Genomic DNA, 16,801 nt, shown 5'->3' on the forward strand with positions numbered 1-16,801 from the left:
AGGGTTTAGTGCCAGTGGGCAGTGCTGAGCCTCGTGTGCAGAACAGCAGCTCCTGCAGCCCCTGGCACTGTCAGTGGCTCCCCCTCAGGGATGTGGGATCCCTCTCCATCCTTTGCAGCTGCCCAGGAGTGCTGGGCTCTGTCCTTGTGCCTGGACAGCTCTGCCAGGGGATCAGAGACTTACAGAGTGTGCTGAGCTGGGAGAGACCCACCAGAGTCATCCATCCACCCCTGGCCCTGCTCATACACCCCAAAATCCCACCTGGGCATCCCTGGAGCTCTGTCCCAATGCTCCTGGAGCTCTGGCTGCCTTGGGGCTGTGCCCATTCCCTGGGCAGCCTGGGCAGTGCCAGCACCATCTGGGGAAGAACCTTTCCTGAGCTCCAGCCTGACCTGCCCTGGCCCAGCTCCAGCATTCCCTGCTGCTGTCCGTGGTCACCAGAGGGAAGAGATCAGAGCTGCCCTGTGCTGTCCCTTGGGAGGAGCTGGTCCTTTGGCTTATTGGAGCAGGTTGGTGGCTGCAGTGCTGTCCCCTCCCAGCACAGGGACAGCAGGAGGCATCGTGGTGGTTGAAGAGGATTTCCACATCCTTGGTATGTCCTGATGCCATCACCATGGCCGAGGCACCGCTGGGACACACAGCTGGTGGGGCTGTCACCTGTGAGAGGCTTTGCAGAGCTCCAGGTGGAGGTTTCATCTTTCCATCCCAGTGGATGGATGTTTGGGTGTTTCCATCCCAATGGATGGAAGTTTGGGTGTTTCCATACCCAATGGATGGATGTTTGGATCTTTCCATCCCACAGATGGATGTTTGGGTGTTTCCATCCCAGTGGATGGACTTTTGGATGTTTCCATCCCAACGGATGGATGTTTGGGTGTTTCCATCCCAATGGATGGAAGTTTGGATGTTTCCATCCCCATGGATGGAAGTTTGGGTGTTTCCATCCCAATGGATGGAAGTGTGGATGTTTCCATACCCAATGGATGGATGTTTGGATCTTTCCATCCCACAGATGGATGTTTGGATGTTTCCATCCCAATGGATGGACTTTTGGACGTTTCCATCCCAATGGATGGAGGTTTGGGTGTTTCCATCCCAATGGATGGATGTTTGGGTGTTTCCATCCCAGTGGATGGATGTTTGGGTGTTTCCATCCCAACGGATGGATGTTTGGATGTTTCCATACCCAATGGATGGATGTTTGGATCTTTCCTTCCCAGTGGATGGACTTTTGGATGTTTCCATCCTGAGGATGGATGTTTGCATATTCCCATCCCAATGGATGGATATTTGGATCTTTCCATCTCAAGGATGGATGTTTGGATATTTCCCTCCCAGTGGATGGATGTTTGGATGTTTCCATCCTGATGGACAGATGTTTGGATGTTTCCATCCCAATGGGTGGAGGTTTGGGTGTTTTCATCCCAATGGATGGATGTTTGGATGTTTCCATCCCAACGGATGGATGTTTGGATGTTTCCATCCCAATGGATGGATGTTTGGATGTTTCCATCCTGATGGACAGATGTTTGGATGTTTCCATCCCAACGGATGGAGGTTTGGATGTTTCCATCCTGACGGACAGATATTTGGATGTTTCTATCCCAATGGATGGATATCTGGATGTTGCCATCCCCATGGATGAATATTTAGATGTTTCCATCCCCATGGATAGATTTTTGGATGTTTCCATCCCAGTGGATGGATGTTTGGATGTTTCCATCCTGATGGACAGATATTTGGATGTTTCCATCCCAAGGATGGTGCACAGCTGTGCCTGCTCCTTGCAGGGAGGGAACATCAGGTCACTTCTCTTTCCATCACACTGAGAAGAAACTGGGCTTTGTTCAAGCCCAGAAAGAGCCTTTTGGGTGAAAAGTGGGGCAAAAATAAATGAAAATCGACTTCCCCCATAACTGGCTTCTCACCCTCCCTTTGGCCTTGTGGAGGGGGACAAATTCTGTGGTGGCTTTCAGGCAGGTGACATTCAACTCTTGGGCTGGAGCATCAGTGGTGACCCCAGAGTAGTCTAGGGGTCCCTGGGCAGCAAAAAGCTGCTCTGGGCAGTGGGTGCAGCAGGCTCTGATCACACTGGAGCTGCGTTTGAGCCCCTGGGAGTTGTGACCCACAGCATTCCCAGGGAGGATGTGCAGTGCAGGTGTGGGCTCCAGGATCTCAGCCTAACACGTGTGCTGGGGCTCCTTGTCTCCTGTGTGGGGGGAGCAGCTCCAGGGGCTCTGCCCTGCCCTGCTGAGAGGGCAGGAGAGGGCCCTCCTCAGAGCAGGAGAGCTCTGGGTGGCACAGACACCAGGGTTCAGCAGTTCCTCAGTCTCCTGGGTGGTGCCATCCCTGTACAGTCCCAGGGACAGGAACCCTGGGGGTGCTGACTGTCCCACCCTTGTTGCCCACAGCCCCCACCCCGTGAAGCCCCTGAGTGCTGTGCAGGAGGGCTCCAGCGAGAGGAAGCAGCAGCACAGGGCCAGCCTGGGCTCAGCACTGAGCAATGGCCTGGAGAGGCTGAAGACAGTGACCACGAGCAGCATCCAGCCCCTGGCCCCGGCCTCCCAGCAGGACAAAACTGACCCCAAGGTAAAGGTAGGAGGCTGTGCCACCCCTGCTCCAGGTGTGCTGCTCCAGGGCCTGCCATGAGGGGGTTGAGGGTCCAGCCCCTTGGGCTGCTCTGCCTCCCTTCTCCCCTGGGTTCTGCACCTCCTCGCCTCCTTGTTCTCCCATCACCTGCTTTGCTTTGGGGGTGGTGGTGTGCAGTGTGTGAGTGAATCCCTGCTTGTAGAAACATGGAATGGGTTGGGAGGGACCTTAAATCCCATCCAGTGCCACCCTTGCCATGGGCAGAGACATGTTCCACTGTCCCAGGCTGCTTCAAGCCTTAATGTCCAACCTGGTCTCCACAAGGCATAGAAGGTGGAAGGTCCTTCCTGGAGCTTTGTTGACCTGGATATACTCCAAACACTGCTGTGCTGGGGCTAGCAAAGCACCTGTGGCACCTCTGAGGACACAGAGGGTGTTGTGAGGGTGACCCTTCCATCCCTTTGTCCACTCCCACTCCATTTGCCTCCCCAGTGTCAGATGGAAAATGCTGCTGGGTTCACCTGATTGAGGGTCTCAGAAGCCCTGTGGGTGCTGCAGGGTGTTCAGCTGTTGTTTTATGAGCAGCACACAAGGTCTCTGTGGGTCCCCTGTGCTGCTCCTGCCTCTCCACTTTGGAAAGACAGACATGGAAAGTAGGAGTGCTTTGGCTGTCTCTGCATCCTGCAAACATTACCAGGAGCAGAGATTTTAATGCCAGTCCCTGAATGTCCCTCTTGCTTCCCAGCAGGACCCTGGCCAGCTGGACCAGTCAGCCAAGTATTACCACCTGACCCACGACGAGCTGATCCAGCTGCTGCTGCAGAAGGAGGGCGAGCTGAGCAAGAAGGAGGAGCACATCCAGGAGCTGGAGAACTACATTGACCAGCTGCTGGTGCGCATCATGGAGCAGTCCCCCACGCTGCTGCAGATCCCTCTGGGGGGAGGCCAGGCCCCCTGAGCCTGCCCAGGGCAGCAGCACCCAGCAGAGCTGTGCCCCCTGAGCCTGCCCAGGGCACCCAGCAGAGCTGTGCCCCCTGAGCCTGCCCAGGGCACCCAGCAGAGCTGTGCCCCAGTAACCACCACGCTGCCAACACCCCTGCACCCCCTCTTCTTGCCCGAGGCCTGCAGTGGCTTCTGTTGCCAGAGTTAGCAGGAAGGGTTATCTGCTCCTTCCCAGCCCAAGCTTAGCCCAGCTCAGCTCCAGGGAGCTGTAGGGTGGTGGGCTGCCAGCACCCTATGGGGAGGAGCAGAGCCCTCCCCACCAGGCAGGTGCCTCTGCAGGTTCCTGTTGCTGTGACCGAGTGCCACCTCCCAGGCACTCCTCCTGCCAGAGCTTTAAGTGACCCCTGGACATCTGAGAGCTGGAAACCATCTCCTCGTGACTTCACCCTGCTGCTGCTCCTCTGCCCACACTCCTCCTCCTCCTCTCTCCCTTGAGGGTGGTTTCCCCTGGCTGGTGTTGAGCTGCTGGGTGACACTGGGGACACTGAGACCCAGTGAGACTCCCCCAGCAGAGCCTGTGGGACACCCCTTCCCCTCCTCCCCCAGTTACCCCCAGTGAAGGACGAAGAGCCAACTCCAGTTTGTGCCACTCTCTCACCACACTTGTGGTCTGAGATGCTCCACAAAGGGACAGTGCCAGGCCTGGGTGGTGTCACTGGTGGCTCTGTCACAGCACCAGTGACACTGCCTGGGTCCCTCATGGTTGGACTGGGAATATGGCAAAGGTGCCCCAGGAGTGCTGCAGGAGATCCTCTGCATGCCCTCACCCAGCAGGGGCTGCTGTGCCCTGGAGGGACGAAGGAGTGCAGAATCCACATTGAATTTCCACTCAGTATTCCCAGGAATGGCTGCTCACAGCTGCCCTGCCCTGCCCTGCCTCATCTGTCCAGCACAGCCAGAAAACACCCCCAGAGCAAGGCCTGGGGGGTCTGACCCCTCTGCAGGGCCCCAAACCCTCCTGGCACAGCCCAGAATTCCCAAATCCTGGCAGGGCAGTGCCCAGCCTGCTCTGCTGATCACATCCACAGGCTGGGATGGGCTCTCCAGGGCAGTGCCCAGCCTGCTCTGCTGATCACATCCACACACTGGGATGGGCTCTCCAGGGCAGTGCCCAGCCTGCTCCCCTGATCAGATCCCAGGCTGGGTTCAGCTCTCCAGGGCAGTGCCCAGCCTGCTGCCCTGATCACATCTATGGGCTGGGATCAGCTCTCAGGGCAGTGCCCAGCCTGCTCCCTGATCACATCCGCACACTGGGATGGGCTCTCCAGGGCAGTGCCCAGCCTGCTCTGCTGATCACATCCACAGGCTGGGATTGGCTCCCCAGGGCAGTGCCCAGCCTGCTCTGCTGATCACATCCACAGGCTGGGATGGGCTCCCCAGGGCAGTGCCCAGCCTGCTCTGCTGATCACATCCACACACTGGGATGGGCTCTCCAGGGCAGTGCCCAGCCTGCTCCCCTGATCAGATCCCAGGCTGGGTTCAGCTCTCCAGGGCAGTGCCCAGCCTGCTGCCCTGATCACATCTATGGGCTGGGATCAGCTCTCAGGGCAGTGCCCAGCCTGCTCCCTGATCACATCCGCACACTGGGATGGGCTCTCCAGGGCAGTGCCCAGCCTGCTCTGCTGATCACATCCACAGGCTGGGATTGGCTCCCCAGGGCAGTGCCCAGCCTGCTCTGCTGATCACATCCACAGGCTGGGATGGGCTCCCCAGGGCAGTGCCCAGCCTGCTCTGCTGATCACATCCAGAGGCTGGGATCAGCTCTCCAGGGCGGTGCCAAGCCTCAGGGCAGCTCTGTCCCCTGCTGAAAACCCCCTGAGTGACCACCCAAAGCTGAAGCAGCATGAGACCACGACTGTGTTCTTTGTTCCAGTTGTAAACTTGTCTGTTGCAATTTTCATCAAATTCAGTATATCATCTCTTTTGGCGTGCCAATTCCCCTTTTTGTTTCCAGTTTTGAAGTAAAGTTATGTTTGAAGTAAAGTAATGTAAAGTAAGCTAGCTAAGGCTGCAGGGACCCCCTTGAAGGCCTGAGGGGATCCTGGCCCATACTCAATCTCCACAGATTAGGAACACTGCCCAGGGCAGCACTTTGGGATGGAGTGAGGATGAAGAAGCTGTAGGACTGGTGTAATTGCACCAATTTGGAGGGGTGTCATTTTTGTAAAATGGGGTTACATCTTTCCTGTGGGTAGACTTAACAAGCTCAAGGTGGGTCAAGTGTTGGTTGGGAGGTTGATACTAAAGTTGGATGCAGTAATGAGCTTTGGAGAACCCCAAGAGCTCCAATTCCTGGGGTTCCTCTAGTGCTCGAGGCAGGGTCTTTGTCCATCTGTCCCAAGCATCTACCAGACTGTGTTTCTTATCTGTGTGTGGGAATTCATTTGCTGCTAAGGAACCCTACCGGACACATTGACAGAGGGTTGTCCACACTGCCCATGGACAGGCAGAGATTGTCCTGCTGTAAAGTCTTGGCCAGTGTGACCCAGATGTTCTGGCTGGGCTGAGGGACAATCCATGCACCAGCTGATGGAAAGGTGAGGAGAATCCAAAATCCTGTCTGGAGCAGTTGGGGATTCCCTGCCACTGGAGACATGGCAGGATACTTGGGGGTGATGAGTTGATCTGTGAGTTTGAAAAAATGAGTTTTTAGACCTATATAGCTTTACCAGCCCCTCATATCTTCCCATCTGATCCCCTCAGTTTTTACTGAGTAGAAAACGGGAGGGAAAACAAGAAGGGGTAACAATGCAGCAAACTAAAGAGGGGTAGCAGTAAAACCAACCAAAGAGGGGTAACAGTGCAAAACAATGAGCAAATGAAACTCAACACAGAGTCTTATGATGTTCTGGAGCAGTGCAGAGTCATCTTCTGTGACAAACATCTGTGTTTACACTCTTTTTTCTTCTCTCCTCCACACCACCCAAGCTTGATCTCTTTGCTGTCTCTGAGGTTCAGGGGGAGTGTCTCGGGGTGCTGCATTTGGCAGTTTGATGTACAGCTTGACATTCCTGCCTGGAATCCACCTCAGGCCAGATCCTGTAGATACACAAGCATAACCTCTGCCCTAAGTAATTCATGGAAATGGGCCCAATATTTGTTTGAATTTGGGGTCTTTGATCAGCACAGGGGGTTTCTCTGTGAGCTGAGCTCTGCTAGTGTTGGAGAAGTGCCTGACAGTGGGGGATTTGGCTCCATGAATGAATTATTAAGAAAACTGATGACATAAAGAGCCTTACATAATCTTTGTACATTCAGCAGTGTTTCAACTCCCCCGTGCTGCTGATCAAGGACTCTCTTGAGTGTACAGTGAGCCCTCTCTACAACAGATTGCCCTGTTGGTGAGTGGGGAATGCCATTGGTGCATTTCACTCCCCATTGATCTGGGAGCTGTTTGAAATTTTTGGAGGTGTAAGCAGGACCATTATCTGTTTGGAGAATGCCTAGGGTGGAGAATGCTAGGAGAAAATGTTGGATGACATCTCTTGTGTTTTCTCCTGCATGGGCTGATGCAAATACTGCCCCAGAGAATGTATCTATGGAATGAAGGCATTAAGGGCCAAAAGCAGCTCAGAGTTCTTGTTATGCCATTTTCCTCTAGCCCCCATGGGGAAGCCTACATATTCAATATTTACCACATTAGTCAGGTGTTGTATTTGTGAATGAATTTATTTTTGTCTCCCAAAAGGTGCATAATGTGTGACATCTATTTGCCAAAGCTGTAAACTTTCAAGGCCTCAGGGGTTAACCCTGGCCCTCAGAGAGGGCAAAGCAAACTCCTGGCAATTGGGGCAGGAGCCCACAATTGCTCTTGCCTGTTCCCTTGTGATTTTAAACATTCTGACAAGGGCTGGCACATTTTGATGAAAAAGCTGATGGCTCAATTTAGCCTGATTGAAAATGTCTGCACTGCCATGGCTAAATATCTGCCCTCCAGTTGCCTTCTGTGACTGGTCCTGGGAGGTCAGTGTGTGACCTCACGTGCATAATGTGATATGGTTGCTCTCAGTGGGAGAGGAGGTACATTAAATTTGAGAGCAAGCCTTACAAATCTGGATTTGGCACTTCCTTTAGCAAGGAATGTTCTGCTCTCTCAGCTATTCCAGCAACATAGGCCGAGTCAGTAACTAAATTTAAGGGTTGTTTGAATTTCTCAAAGGCTCTGACAACGGCTGCTAATTCTGCAGTTTGTGGGGATCCTCGAACAATCTGAACATCAGACTCCCACTCTTAAGTGTCAGGATTCCTCCACGTCATAACAGACTTGTGGGATCCCCCTGAACCATCAGTAAATACAGTCTATGCCTTTAGAGGAGTTCTACTTTTTAATGAATTTGGGACCAAATTAAAGCAAGCATTAAACAGTTTATGTTTTGGTAGGTGGATGGAGATTTGGTCTGGGTAGCTGTCCAGAGTGAACTGGAGGTGCTCACTGGTTTGGAACAAAGGTTCTAGACTGTTTAATGCCTGTGAATTCACACCCCACTAGGGTCCTGAGGTGAGCTCTGGCCTTTCTGATAAGCTGGGCCCTAAGCTCCTGAGGTGTTGTCATGTCTTATTTGGTTTGTGTGATTGAAACACCCACTCTGTGATTAGGAGCTGATCTCCCTGAGTGGGGTCCCACTGGAAAATGAGCCCATGGAACTTGGGTGACTTACCCAGGAAGACAAATTGGAAAGGCAGGGTAGGATCAGCATGGTGGGCTTGTCTCATGGACAATGCTTCTGATACCTTCTGGATCACTTCATGGGCCTCTAGTGTGATGGTTCCTGGGGAGCTGAGGTCATCAGGGCCCCTCAGGAGGTTCAAAAGGGGTGCAAGGTCCTCAGTCATGATCCCTAGCAGTGAACAAACCCAGTTTATGCTCCCACATAGCTGATGAAGGTCCCTCAGGGTTCTTGGGTTGTCTTGATGGTGAGCTGTTGTGGCATGATAGTCTGCTCACCAATCCAGAGCCCACGGTAGGTCCATGGGCAGATGCACTGAATCTTCTCAGTAGCAATTTCAAATCCTTCAATGGCTTGGATAGTCTGTTTGAGAACAGTCTCCAAATAATAGTCAGTCTCTGTGCATATGAAAATATCATCCATAAAGTGATGAATTACGGCATCAGGGAATTTTTCCCAAATGGACGTGAGAATGTGGGCAACAAACATTTGGCAGATGACTCATGAGTTTTTCATCCCTTTAGAAAGAATTTCCCCTTGATGCCTTTTTAGAGGGCTTGTCTATTAACTGATGAAAATGCACATCTTGGGGCATCTTTAGGATGGAGTGGAATATTAAAAACACAATCCTTAATATCGATGACTGCCAGTTTCCAATCTCAGGAGCATTGAAGGTGAGGGCAAGCCAGGCTGTAACAATGACCTCGTTCACCTTCCTGTGGTCTTGTAGGAGCCTCCACTTGTCTTTGCCTGTTTATGAATGACAAAGACAGGGATGTTCCAAGGGCTAGTGGGTGGTACTGTTTGGCCCTTAGATAGCTGCTCCTGCACTACGGATTTGAGTGCCTTTCGTTTGACTTCTACCAGGGGCCACTGTTCCACCCAGATGGGACCATCTGATTTTCACGTGTGTGGTGAGGTGGGGTGCTCTGCAGTGGCCCAGCTGGAAATCCTGTGGGTGTGAAGGGATTTCTGGTCTGAATCTCCATTGTCTCTGCCCCACAGAATGACAGGTGCCTTTACCACAAAAGGTCTTCCTGTGGCAATGTGACCCCTCAGGACCTTCAGTAAGGATTGACCTTTTACTCCACATAGAGGTGGCAGCTGCTCCAATCCTAGAGATGATCCATAGGCTGGCACCAGTTCCCAGCCCTGTGGCCACCTGGAGTGAGCAGTGATGGTGACATCTGACCCGGTGTCAGTCATACCTGGAAGAGAAACTTTGGTACCTTTGTTAGACAAGCCACACTCTATAAGAGGTCTGTCTTGGCCTAGCATCTCTGCCCAAAAAACCATAGGATTTTCTGGCAAAACATCAGCCCAGGTGGGTACAAGAAAAGCTTGGGTATACGTGTGCCCTTAGTCAAACCCCAGGGTGGGTCTGTACATATTACAGTGATCTCATGCATTGGCCCCACAGTCTGCACTTCTGGAAGCACATGTAACTCATTAACAGTGTCTCCTATGATTAAAACATCCCCTGGCCCATCAGGAGGTCCAGGTTTACCAGCTGGATTCAGCAAATCACTTCATCCTCAAATTCAACAGAAAGGGCCCTCACCAGCACTCTCTGTGTCCCTGCCTGGACATGTTAGTAGTCTCGGGAGAGTCAGCCCCTTCCTCATAGTGAGTGTCATCATAGATGGTTTCTCTGTGCCTGGATGCTCTGAGATTGTGGGAAAAGAGGGATGAAACTGCTCAAAAGAAAGATCTCGCAGGAGTTCTGCTGAGTCAACCAGCCCTTGAGGTCTTGAGGGCTGTCAGTTGACCCCTGAGAAATTCCCTAGAAAATTGGGTGTTTTTCCTTGGGGAACTGGAGCTCTTGGCTGCAACTCAAAATCCAGTGGCTGGCCAGTGGAGAGGCTTTCAATGGGCTAATGAGAAGCCCCACAGTCAGGGCACCAATTTGTAGCAGCGTGGGGTTTAGAGGCTGCAAGCTGCAAGCTCCTACCTGATTCCCAAGAGGCATCTCCTGTGGAAAAGCTGCTTGGGTAGAAATTCAAGCAGGGCAGTCAAGTACTTTTTTTTGTTTCGTTTTTTTGTTTGGTGGCTTTTTTGGTGGCTTTTTTGTTTTTGTTTTTGTGGTTTGTTTTTTTTTGTTTGTTTGTTTTTTGTTTTTTGTTTTTTGTTTTGTTTTGTTTTGCCAGATCCCATTTTTCCCAGTGTTGTGGCTGCTGAAGTCCAGCAAGCACGGAACAGCAGGGAGGGGTTTGTCCCTGAGCTCCTGGGGACATCTAGGGGGCTGGTGATGGCAGGACAGCCCTGTCCCCACAGTGAGGGACTGGAGGAGCTCCCAGTCTCTGCAAAGGTGGGATCTGCTCCGTGTCGGGTTCCAGGAGCAGCAGGGAGCGGGGACAGCCCTGTCCCTTCTCTGTCCCCACTCTGCTGGCCCTTCAGTCTCTGTCCTCGCTGTCCCAGTAGGCTCCCAGCAAACCCAGCGAGGACATGGCTGCTGCTGCTGCTGGAAGTGAGCTGGTGGTGGCTGTGGTGCCTCGGGTTTCCATCCCCTTATCCAGGGCAGGATGTGGCTTCTCCTTCCTGCGGGCCACCAGCCTGGCCAGCTGGGCCCTGCTGCTGAGCTTGCCCAAGCTGCACTCCCAGCTCTCCATCATCAGCCTCTTGCTCTGGGTGTCCTCCTGCAGGATATCCCTGGGTTTTGTTTGGGCTGTGGGATTTGGACAGTGTTTTGTTGGTTCATCATCAGAGTCAGAATCCACCAGGAGCCGGCAGTTCTGGGCCTGTTCCAACATGGCCTTCATCTCCTGCTCATCCTCCTCCTGCTCCTTGCGCTTCTGCGTCTCCTCCACCTCCTTGTGCTGCTTCAGCATGGCTTCAAAATCCACGTTGGCCTGGTGCTGGTTGAGCTCCTTCAGCTCCTGCAGGTTCTCCAGGACCTCCATCTCCAGCTTGGAGTCCTTGCTTCGGTTCTCCAGGACCTTCATGGGATTGTTGAGCTCCTCCGCTTCCCTCTCCTTCTGCATCCTCTTCTCCTCCTCCTCCAGGAGCTTCTGTGCCTGGAAGTTCCTGGTGGCGCCGTGCTCCATGGCGTAATCCGTGTTCTGGGGGTCTGTCTTGAAGGTGATCTCAGCCAGGCAGCGCGGGCACTTGATGTAGAAGCGGAAGATGGGCAGCCCCAGGTAGGACTTGTTCTGCACCGTCTCCTTGCGGGCGTTGAACTTCTTGCCCTTGTAGATGTACTCCCCACACGTCCTGCACCTCATGTTGAAGGGGGCCATGAGCCTCACCACGTACTGCCGGTCCTTTGGGAGCCTCAGCTTGGGGATCTTGGCAGGATCGAAGTCTGGGGGGTAATATTTGTTCAGCACTTTCCGTTCCGACATGGCCACGGCTTCTCCCGGTCCCCAGAGCTGCTCCCGCACCGCTCACCCCACGCTGGGCACCACTCTGGAGCAGAGTGGGGTTTAGATGGTGGAAACTGCTGCCTGGTTCCCAAGAAGGGTCTTGCCTTGGTTTGAAAAGCCAGGTGTCTGATAAGGAAGGAAGGATCCTCCTCTGAAATGGAAAATGTGAACAGGGGTGGTTCTGCTGGAGCAGGGATCCTGCACAAGGGGGGAGTTTACCTCTGCAGCTGTAGGGATGCTGGAGATGGGACTGGGCTCCCTCTGGCAATGCAGGGCATAAGAAAGTTGCTCCTCTGGGAATGCAGTGGGCAAAGGCTGCTGGGGTGTTCAAATCCTCAGATTATATCCAGGTAGGAATGCTTGGCTCCTCCCCATCTCCCAATGGGATGGTGGAATTTTATCAGTGTGACTCAATGGCCCATTGGCAGAAGATAATGAATAATTGATGGGCCATTAGCAGAGGATATTTCCCAGAGGGAGGATTGGTTGTGGAAGAGAAACTGCTCAATTAACAGAAGATAACTGCCCCACCTCTGACAGATGGGAACAGAACACACAACTAAATCTTTCAACCTAAGGAACATCTCCTCTGGAAAAGCTGCCTGGGTAGGAATTCAGGCAAAGCAGTCAAGTCCACACACCTCACTCACCATGGCTAGCTCAGCTCACTGAGGCAAGAAGGGCCTTTTGTAGGATAAATTCCAGTGAGGTTTGTCCCAGCAGGCTGAAGGGAAATCAGGGACAAAAGAGGAGACCATGTGCTCTGCATAATCATGTATGGGTCAGCAGGCAGTGCTGAGGGCACAGGGGTGGCACTGTGCCCTTTGTCCTGCCCTGCAGGGAAAACAGGACAGGCACCAGGGGTACCACAGCCAGTGAGGAAACAGGGAAAGGAGAAACCCTGATAATTCGGGACAAATGGGGAAAGCAGGCTGGGAGGATCAGTGTTGTGAGGCTCCATGGGGAAGTCTTCTCTTTCTGCCTAGCTGGGGAAATCTCTGTGGTAGATCTTGCCAGGGTGAAGCCTGGAGTTTTCAAAGAGTTCCACACCTGATTTACCTGGCTGAACTGGAGCTACTGAGGAAGGGGATAGGAAAGATGTTGTTCCCTCCCTCATCCTGCCAGGATTTTGGCTGTAGGAGGTGCCCATGCAGGCAGAGGGGCAGTCAGAGTGGGATTTCAACATGAAAGGCATCTTCTCCCTCTTCTCTACCTCCCAAGGTCACTGTGTTCTTTTAAAACCTCCCTGCTCTTCTTTTCACTTGCTTCAGTGTAGACCATGCCTTTGAAGAATGGTGCCTTTTGCCACAGTAGCAGTTCCCTACCCCAAAAAGGCTCTGCAACCCAATTCTCCATCCCACACAACCTGCCTGGGGCTGGTTCCTCCTCTGTTTTCCTTCTCACCCAAGCAAAGGGAGTTAATTGTCACCCAGGGACAGCAGAGCCTCCCCACCCCCTGTGCAGCTGCCCTGGCTCCTCCAGGAGTTCTGCACAGCAGCTCAGGAGAGCTGGGGCAGAGGTCAGCAGCTGACACAGCAGGCAAGGGCAGGCTGAGCGTTCCAAGCTGGAGACAGGCAGAACTGGGTCAGGAGGAAAGGAGCTCTGCCCTGTCCAAGCCTTGGACCCCTGCACGAGGAGGAGGAAGAGGAGGATGTTTTCCCTGGGAGAACAGCAGCCATGAACCTCCCACTCCTTCCTGCCTCTCCCCTCCTGGGAATACCTGAGGTTTGCACTGCTCCAGCCGCTCCTGCTGTGTTCCTGCTCCTCCTCCCTCTGTGTGTGTGGGCTGGGGTGGGGGTGTCCAAGGGAAGTGTTTCTCACGTTTCAGAAGGTGCCAGGAGCCTCTGTGCCCGTTGGGTCAGATCTGTGTCCTGGCAGCCTGAGCCCTCTGTGGGTGCCCAGCTGTGCCCAGCTGTGCCCGTGTGAGCAGTCAGGGAGGAGCTGTGAGCACTGGGGGTGCAGCCCTGGGAATGCAGCAGTGCTGAGAGGGAGGGGAATTCCTCAGCGGGCATTCACGGGGGAGCTGCAGGGCCAACATCTCCCGTGGGAGCCAGAGCTCCTCTCTGCTCCCAGCCTCACAAACACCCTGCTCTTGGCCCTGTGCCCCTGCAGGGACGGCTCCTGGTGCTCCCCACACAAGTGCCAATGTTTATGTGGATCCCACGGTCCTCCCTCCCACCTCTGCCTCCCCTCAGTCGTGTCTCACCGCCTCCCTCAGCCCCCTCTGCCTTAGTCAGCTCTGCCTTGTTTTGCTCCAAAAGCCTGAACGTTTTGCACTTGAATATAAAAAGTGACTCTCAGAGCTCAGCAGGCTGTACCAGGTGTGCAGCCCTGCCAGCAATAGGTGCTTCCACATCTCCTGTTTGCAGCAATACCTGTTCTGTTCCCAGCAATACCTGTTCTGTTCCCCATCTCCTGTTTGCAGCAATACCTGCTCTGTTTCTGTTCCCAGCAATACCTCTTCTGTTCCCAGCAATACCTGCTCTATTCCCCCATCTCCTGTTTGCAGCAATACCTCTTCTGTTCCCAGCAATACCTGCTCTGTTTCTAGCAATACCTGTTCTGTTCCTCCATCTCCTGTTCCCAGCAATACCTGTTTCCTCCTTTCTTGCCTTTCCAGCAGTGCTTTGCCATCTCCTGCCTTTCCAGCAATATCTGTTTCCACCTCTCCTGCCTTTCCAGCAATAGGTGCTTCCACACCTCTTGCCTTTCTAGCAATACCTGTTATGTTACCTCATCTCCTGCCCTTGCAGCAATACCTGTTCTGTTCCCTCACCTCCTGTTTCCAGCAATGGGTGTTCCCTCATCCCCTGCCTTTCCAGCAATAGGTGCTTCCACACTTCCTTTCTAGCAATATCTGTTCTGTTCCCTCATCTCCTGTTTCCAGCAATCCTATTTCCTCACTTCTAGCCTTTCCAGCAATTCTTGTTCTATTCCTTCATCTCCTTTTTCCAGCAATACATGTTCCCTCACCTCCTGCCTTTCCATCAAAGAGTGCTTCCACAGCTCTTGCCTTTCTAGCAATACCTGTTCTGTTCCCTCACCTCCTGCCCTTCCAGCAATGGGTGCTCCCATATCTCCTGCCTTTCCAGCAAAGGGTGCTTCCATAGCTCCAATTTCCAAGCCATATCCTTTCCTTCCATCTCCTGCCTTTCCAGCAATACCTGTTCCCTCCTCTCCTGCCTTTCCAGGAATACTTATTCCTCCTCCCCTGCCTTTCCAGCAATGGGTGCTTCCACACCTCTTGCCTTTCTAGGAATACCTGTTATGTTTCCTGATCTCCTTCTCTTGCAGCACTAGATGTTTCCATATCTCCTGCCCTTGCAGCAATACCTGTTCTATTCCCTCATCTCCAGCCTTTCCAGCAATACCTGTTTCCTCATCTCCTGCCTTTCCATCAATGGGTGCTTCCACATTTCTTGCCTTTCTAGCAATACCTGTCCTGTTCCCTCATCTCCTGCCTTTCCAGCAATGGGTGCTTCCATAGCTCCCATTTCCAAGCAATATCTGCTCTTTCCATCTCCTGCCTTTCTAGCAATACCTGTTCCCTCCTCTCCTGCCTTTCCAGCAATATTTGCTTCCACACCTCTTGCCTTTCTAGCAATACCTCTTCTGTTCCCTCATCTCCTTCCCTTGCAGCAATGGGGTGTTCCCATAACTCCTGCCCTTGCAGCAATACCTGTTCTGTTCCCTCACCTCAGGTATTTCCAGCAATACCTGTTCCCTCATCTTGTGCCTTTCCAGCAATAGGTGCTTCCATAGCTCCCATTTCCAAGCAATATGTGCTCTTTCTATCTCCTGCCTTTTCAAGAATACCTGTTTCCTCATCTCCTGCCTTTCCAGCAATAGGTGCTTCCACATTTCTTGCCTTTCTAGCAATACCTGTCCTGTTCCTTCATCTCCTGTTTCCAGCAATTCTGTTCCCTCCCCTCCACCCTTTCCAGCAATTCCTGTTCTATTCCCTCATCTCCTGTTTCCAGAAATCCCTCATCTCCTGCCTTTCCATCAATGAGTGCTTCCACACCTCTTGCCTTTCTAGCAATACCTGTTCTGTTCCCTCATCTCCTTCCCTTGCAGCAATGGGTGTTCCCATATCTCCTGCCCTTGCAGCAATTCCTGTTCTGTTCCCTCACCTCATGCCTTTCCAGCAATAGGTGCTTCCACACTTCCTGCCTTGAAAAGCAATACCTATTCTGTTCCCCCATCTCCAGCCTTTCCAGCAGTCCCTGCTCCCCCATGTCCCATTTGCAGCATTCCCTGCTCCCCATGTCCCATTTGCAGCAATCCCTGCTCCCCCTGTCCCATTTGTAGCATTCCCTGCTCCCCATCTCCCATTTCCAGCATTCCCTGCTCCCCATGTCCCATTTCCAGCATTCCCTGCTCCCCCATCTCCCATTTGCAGCAATCCCTGCTCCCCATCTCCCATTTCCAGCAGTCCCTGCTCCCCATGTCCCGTTTGCAGCAATCCCTGCTCCCCATGTCCCATTTGTAGCATTCCCTGCTCCCCATGTCCCATTTCCAGCAATCCCTGCTCCCCCATGTCCCATTTCCAGCATTCCCTGCTCCCCATCTCCCATTTGCAGCAATCCCTGCTCCCCATCTCCCATTTCCAGCATTCCCTGCCCCTCCCAGCTGCAGGAGCCCAGGTGTGCAGGGCTCCCTGGGTGCTGCAGGAGCGTGGAGCAGTGATGGATGTTCTGTGTCTGTCCCCCAGTGTTCAGCAGGTCCCTCCCTGTGCTTGGGAAAGGTCCTACAGATGCTCCTGTCTCTGTTCTGTGTTTCCCCACCCTCTGGGTGAAGATTTGGGGTTCTCCCCTCAGCACACAGGTTTTGCTCTGTGCACAAGAGCAGCACAGCAGCCCTGCAGTGGGGTCTGGTGCTGGTGTTGAACCTTCACCTTCCCAAGGGAATGGTTCTGAGGGCATAAATGCTTCCCCAGAGAGGGAGGGGATGAGGAAGAGACCTGGGGAAATGTTCTCAAGTTGCCCATCTGGGATTTATCTCTGTGTTCAATGACTGAATTTCCTATTTAGTGATTTATTTGGGGTCCCAGGGACAGGAGCAGCATTCCTGCTCTGTGTCCCTGAGCTTTGTCCCTCTGTGCTGAGCCCAGCACACCCCTAGGGCCAGCAGCAGCCTCTCCCTGTTCTGTTTCAAACCCAGCCATGACACCCCCCTGTG

General features: G+C 53.2%; 2 protein-coding genes across 2 annotated transcripts in view; one reads left to right on the top strand and one right to left on the bottom strand.

The window, feature by feature from the left end:
- Positions 1–5,574, top strand: part of RAB11FIP5 (RAB11 family interacting protein 5) — a 42,662-nt gene extending 37,088 nt beyond the window's left edge. Inside the window, exons 5-6 of the mRNA XM_058024918.1 lie at positions 2,412–2,595; positions 3,338–5,574. Of these exons, the coding sequence (XP_057880901.1) occupies positions 2,412–2,595; positions 3,338–3,547 (394 nt within the window). The 3' untranslated portion in view covers positions 3,548–5,574. The remainder of the gene's footprint in view (positions 1–2,411; positions 2,596–3,337) is intronic.
- Positions 5,575–10,372: 4,798 nt separating this feature from the next.
- LOC131083922 (splicing factor YJU2-like) lies at positions 10,373–11,602 on the bottom strand. Its single transcript, XM_058024927.1, has one exon. It carries the CDS (start codon positions 11,597–11,599, stop codon positions 10,652–10,654), a length of 948 nt encoding a protein of 315 aa, XP_057880910.1. The 5' UTR covers positions 11,600–11,602; the 3' UTR covers positions 10,373–10,651.
- Positions 11,603–16,801: the final 5,199 nt, after the last annotated feature.

Source organism: Melospiza georgiana, chromosome 5 (genome assembly GCF_028018845.1).
Source record: "Melospiza georgiana isolate bMelGeo1 chromosome 5, bMelGeo1.pri, whole genome shotgun sequence".
Lineage (NCBI taxonomy): Eukaryota > Metazoa > Chordata > Aves > Passeriformes > Passerellidae > Melospiza > Melospiza georgiana.